Here is a 5,945-nt window from a genome sequence, read left to right on the forward strand (position 1 = left end):
CACCTGAAGTCATGGACTAATGGACATTTTGCCAAGACGGTCCACAGACTAAGGGCATGATATCTGTGTGGGATGGGAAAGGGGAAGCTGGTTCATGCGAATTTATGGAATAGTGTGGGACCTGAGCATGATGTAAATGGTATGAACCAAGGGGTGGAGAATATGCTGGTTTCAGGCAGGAACAAGTTCCTCTCCTGCACAGAGTTGAGTGGCCCAGAGCAGCCAAGAGAGTTGTCTCACTCCATCGTACATCAAGCTGAGTAGTCAGGCTGGGTGTGCACGTGCACCCAGGCATTTCAGAGGTGGGAAGTGGCCTGGGGCGGGGGATCGTTTAGGCTTTGGCCTAGTTTGACATAGCTAGGTCGTTCGCTCTTTTGTTAGTTCTTGGCACGGTTGCCAGCAACGGGGCGGGTCTTTTGTTAGTGGGTTGGAGGGTGGGTGGGTTTTCTCCCTGCTTTCTGATTTCTCGCTGCTCTGTGTGTCGGTTGGTGCGTAGTGAGCTACTGTATCATCAGTCCTATTGTCTATTGTTTTAATTACTTATTAGTAGTAGTAATGTTAGTATCACTATAATTTTCATTTCTATTATTAAACAGTTCTTATCTCAACTTTACGAGCTTTCCTTGTCTTTTCCTCCAACTCCCTTCCTGTACTGGGGAGGGGGGGAGGTGCACAAGCGACTGGGTGGTACTTAATTGCCAGATAAGGTGACATGACAGGGAGGCAGTATTAAACATGATATGGATTTTCAACTTCTATTCAGAACTAAACTGAACAGAACCTTCAAGGTTAAGTTTCCTGCTTATTTCAAACCCTTAGGCTCATCATCTTTTTAAATGTGGGCTTCTCCAGATCAGCTTCCTGTCTTCATTCTAATCTTTCCAGTTATTCTCAGCTTCATCAATGTTCACACTCAGATTTGATCACAGGAAAGATGAGACACAAACATCAGTACCTAAGATGGCCTGTCAAGCACACAGTATCTCAGATTTAAACACTACACCAACCTGATCCAGAGTTTTACAGCCATCCACCAGAACTCCTACAGGCTGTGTATCCTGCAAGCTGTCCTTCAGTTCTTTCAGCTCCAAGTCCTGCGGGCGGAGGCTATCTTCCTATAAGCACAGGATGTACCATAACAGGATTAGTACAGAACACTTCAGCATAACTATACCTTTGTGATCTCTTCTGATGTCTTTTATCAGGCCAAGGAAGACATCTGAAAGGAAATGTTACCACACAATGAGTATACTCCCTAGAAACAGAAAAATTTAAATGGACAGACATTTAACACTTCAATTTTAATCCATATTCAGGAGAATGGTAACACAAGAGGTGGTATCTTGGCTTCCCCAAGACTGGAGTTAGAAAGGAAAGAATTTTTCAATACATAATAACTAGAGAATGGCATTGGTAGCAAGAAGAGACCGCAAACAGATTTTCTGAAGAATAAACCACATTTTTCACTCTTCAGGCTATTCCAAAATTCTATGGTCTTTGTTATGACTGTAATGCAAGGTGTACATATTGCTGTGTAGGGGAAAAAACTACTACAGCAGCAATAGTTGAGCTTTCAGACCAATATTAAGATTTTCAAAGCCAAACAATAAACTTTGACAGCAAAGCTGTCAATTTTAAACAGGAAAGAATTCTGATTTTCCTAATTGTCACTTAAAATTCCAAAGGCATCAGTCAAGCTGTCCAACAGATAAGCACTTGTGCTGCTGTCAATACTGTTATAATGCTAAGGAGAGGCTGTTTTGTATTTTTAAAAAATCAGTGTTCTGTTAAAATGTCTTTACCATCTCTGACAGAACCTATGTTGGTATCTCTTAGGCCACACAAAACAGTTCAAAAGTTTAAAAGATTTCTGTTTAAAACTGGTTCCATTTTAGTTTAGTCTACAACTGAAAGTGATAAAAGGACACATTTCGAACAGTGCACGCTATATGTCTGACTTCTAGCCAGTGAATGTTTACCAAGATCTTTCAAATTCTGAGTTACACGTCACAAGTACCACAGCTTCTACCTATCAGGTGTCTCCTGAGCTTGCAATATACTCGTGTTTTCCCACCCTCCAACTATCAAAAGGTCTTTTTATTTGTCTCATCCCAACTCTAAACTGACTTGAAATCTCTCTATGCACTTCTGAAACAGCAGCCATAGCAATTAAGACCCACCTCACTAAGCTAAACAGCAATACAGCAAAATGAATAAATACAGACAAGCACCAACATGCCACGTGCCCCCACAAAAAAACCAAACTGTGACAGAATAAAAACAAGGAGGGCAGAAAAGAGAGCTTCCCATGCTTCACCCACGCTTCACCCATGCTTCAGCCATACCAGGTATAATTTCTGCAGAACATTTTACTTCCTGTCTGCAAGAAGGAAGTATAATTTCATACAAATCAGGGTGAAAACATACCACGGTGACCTCAGACGAATTTCTCCCAAGGAGAAGTGGCTGACATCGCTTACTGACCTGCGACTGTGGTGGAACAGGTGTGATGTTTGCAACATGACTGGAGATGGGCAAGATATTCAGCTGATCATCAATCACGATGCAATTCTTGCATGAGGCCAGAGACAGAATGAACCTGAGCAGTCAAGCAAAGGCAACTCAGTAAAAACAGTAGCAACACAATTGCATTTTGGTAGTTTATTTAAACTCTTTTCTAAACTCAGACATAGTATTTACAGCTACTTACAGCTGAGCTACAAGCTCACACAACTGGCAGCACGCCTCTAAGAGTAAAATCGGGATCGTCTACACCAAACAGGTTTCAGGTATACACTTACCAGAATGCCTCCAAAGAAGAAAGCTAACTAAAGACGTTCTACCAAGAGAGCATTTAAGTAGAAGGTAACTGCATAAAAGTGCAAGATGTGATTCCCCACCAATTGCGACAAGCGCTGACACCCCCAGACTGCAGTCAGTGCTGGCTTATTCATCCTTATGCTTTCTGGCATCACATAACCACCTGCACGCTATAGAACAACTTCTGCCATTTCCCTAGGGCTTGCTTAATCAGTAAGAGCTGCTTATTCTGTACAATAAAAGCAGAGAAACCACATTTACAAGGCACTTCTAAAACCACAGAGAAGACTCCACACTAAGCAGTTTCATGTTTTGCAGTAGTGCAGTACCTGAAGTTCTGTGCACCTGGAGTCTATGATTCTACAGAGTGTTTCAAGAAAGAAAATTCAAATGCTTAGTCTGCAGTCAGTCCCAAAGAACAGTTTACAAATTTGAGCCTATTTGCATTTATTCTTTGTAACATAGGTCACAATTTTGTATGCAACTCCTCCAACAACAGACTGGTTTCATTTCCGGAACAGTTCACTGGAGCAGCCAAGAAGTCCTACTCCAACGCAAACCTACAGGATGCTTTCCCAATATGAAAACACAATGCTGCTCCTGATGCTTTTCTTAGGTATACAGCCCAGATCTTTGACACTCTTAATACCTTACCTCTCATTGAACCGTCCTACCACATCCTGGTGTGCCTCTGTTCTGTACCGAGAGTGTACGTCCTGAAGCAAAAAACCATAAATGTCAAGCCAGAGAATGAACAGCAGTAAGTGACATTTACAAGAATGGAACAATACAACTTCTTTTCCACTCTTGTGGCTTAGTCTCCCTTTCCATCCACACCACACGCCAGACAGGATTCTGATTTTCTGTTTGTTGTGAAACATCCGCATTTTCCAAATACTTGTTAAAAATGTACTTTTCTCACCAATAGTTTTCACAATGGTCTTACTTAATCTTGCCTGACCTAAAGATCAATTCTGCCAGGTACAGAACACTTCAGACACCTCAGGGATGATAAGAAAAAACAGTCCACCACTTTAATTTGCCTCCCAGCATTATTACTGAAGAAAACAGTTCCTGCTCTAGGGGTACGTATACTCAACATGAATAGGTCATATATAGAAGTATAGAGTAGTTGCAAAGCTGAGCTGAACTAGTAACAGGTCATAAAACACTCAAAGGGTCTATTTTTTACTTAAATTTTCTGCTACATGGGCAGATGACATAAACACTTTCCAAAGTCACTGCGAAACAAAAGAACAGTTACATTTGTGAATGGCGCGTGTCTTCCTTGTAACCTAGGGGTGTTTCATGACACGCAGGTTGGCAGAACTGCCCAAGCATAAGACACATTTAATCACAGACAAATGAAGGAGCAGGAAAGATAACGGAATGAAGTTCACAGCCCATAGTAAAAGCTAGAACTAACCACTTAGTATCACCATGATGTACCTGCTTATGTAAGCAGACACATCACGTTGAACGTACCATGGTCATCGTGTAGAGCTGCTTCAGTGAGTTCATTGTTCTCAGGAGAATCACCACAATTCCTCCACCTTCTACTGTTTCAACAGTTCTAGCTAGCAGGTTTGGAGTTAAGGCTTCAAAATCCTAGAAAATAAATAAAACTTTTAAGTTGCCGGGAGTTCATCAGTGCCACTAGCACCTACTAAAAGGAACAGAAAGCCTAAACCCATTATTTCTCAGTTTAATTCACACTTAACATTTGCATTAACCAATGCCCCGTGAACATTCTACCAGCAAGATGCCATCACCCTCACAACACCTGTAAAGGATACACAAGGCCATCGCAATTGAAATCACAGAAACAACCAATACTATTCCTGCAGCATTTAAACTGAAAGCAATCAATACTAGTGCAACAACCCTTTTACGTCAGAAGTTTAACCCCTTACCTGAAGTACACACATGCCAAAAGTGTTACCAAGAATCTTATGAGTTTCATTGTAGTAGCAGTAGCGAATGTTTGTGGCTGCTATAAACAACTCAAAAGGATCATCATCCTTTATGTTTAAAGTTCCACTTTTAATCTTCTTCTGTAGTTGTCTCATCCTCTTCTTCCGATGGCTGGAAAACAAAATAAACGGACGCTTTCTTGGGAAAAGGGTTTCAGAAACGTGCTTTCAGGCCTACCTTCAAGCCTAATTGGAAGTCAGAGCTCAGCCTCCAAGGTAAAAAACCTCAGAGCATAATCGCTGCTTTCATGATACGTTCCCATGTGCCCTCAGTCTGAGTTGATGGGTATCACACAGAGCCAGCTGTTTCTGAAAAAACAGCGTGGTAGGAACCATGCCCTTTCGGGTAACGCCTCCTTCCAGACCTGGGTGCAGACTGTAAGTACACCCACAAATCTAAGTATTAAAATTTTGAACCCTTTTTCGAAATGTAGAAATTCTAATCCTTAGTTTGCAGGCAGTCCCAAATATTACTGAGGCAAAAAACCTGAGGAATTAAAGTTTTGGCCTTTTTAAATAAAAAGGCAAGGGAGAGACTGGCCCAGGACAACAGAATTAGCATTAGGTTACAGAAAGAAACTAGTGCTGGTGTCAACTGTATTACGGAAGCCAAATTTTAGTTCTGGAAGACCAAACTTCCTATAGCTCCTCCAAGAATTAATCTAGTTTCTCCCTACAACCGAATCAGGCAACCTACGCTCAGCAGACCAGTCACAGAGCTTTTCCTTCACACGGAGCAGTGACTGCAGCACGAGACACAAGGTATCTTACCTGCTGAAGCCCAGCTCCTTTTTGTAACACCACAGGACAGAGGGTCTGGCCTTTACAGTTGCTTTAGACAACATGTGATGAAGTATAACCACCTGTCAAAATTTAGAAACATGCGTGAAGAACTGTACTCACAAGCTCACATCGAAGAGCAAAATAGTGTTCTATGCTTGCTTGTACAGCTGTTTCCCACTGAACAACCCTGTGAGAAACAGGCTGATCCCCTGACATGCTGTGAAGGTTATTTCTTTTTACCGAGTCCTGTGTGTCTCTGCCTTCTCCAAGGCTATGTGACACTGAAGACACTGATTTACACCCCCCACTTCCTTAGCGCCCTTCTTTGGCAGAACTGCTAACAGCTGCATAGAATCACAGAATGGTTGG

General features: G+C 41.9%; 1 protein-coding gene across 1 annotated transcript; it reads right to left on the reverse strand.

Moving 5' to 3' along the window:
- Positions 1-968: 968 nt before the first annotated feature.
- On the reverse strand, positions 969-5,656 carry LOC104511371 (N-acetyltransferase 10-like; the record flags this gene model as incomplete). The annotated part of the gene is made up of 6 exons (XM_010153958.1): positions 969-1,115; positions 2,485-2,599; positions 3,475-3,536; positions 4,306-4,428; positions 4,734-4,905; positions 5,565-5,656. Coding segments are annotated over 6 exons (711 nt in total), but the record flags the coding sequence as incomplete, so codon positions are not given.
- Positions 5,657-5,945: the final 289 nt, after the last annotated feature.

This window comes from Eurypyga helias, unplaced genomic scaffold, assembly GCF_000690775.1.
Source record: "Eurypyga helias isolate BGI_N326 unplaced genomic scaffold, ASM69077v1 scaffold12476, whole genome shotgun sequence".
NCBI classification, from domain to species: Eukaryota; Metazoa; Chordata; class Aves; order Eurypygiformes; family Eurypygidae; genus Eurypyga; species Eurypyga helias.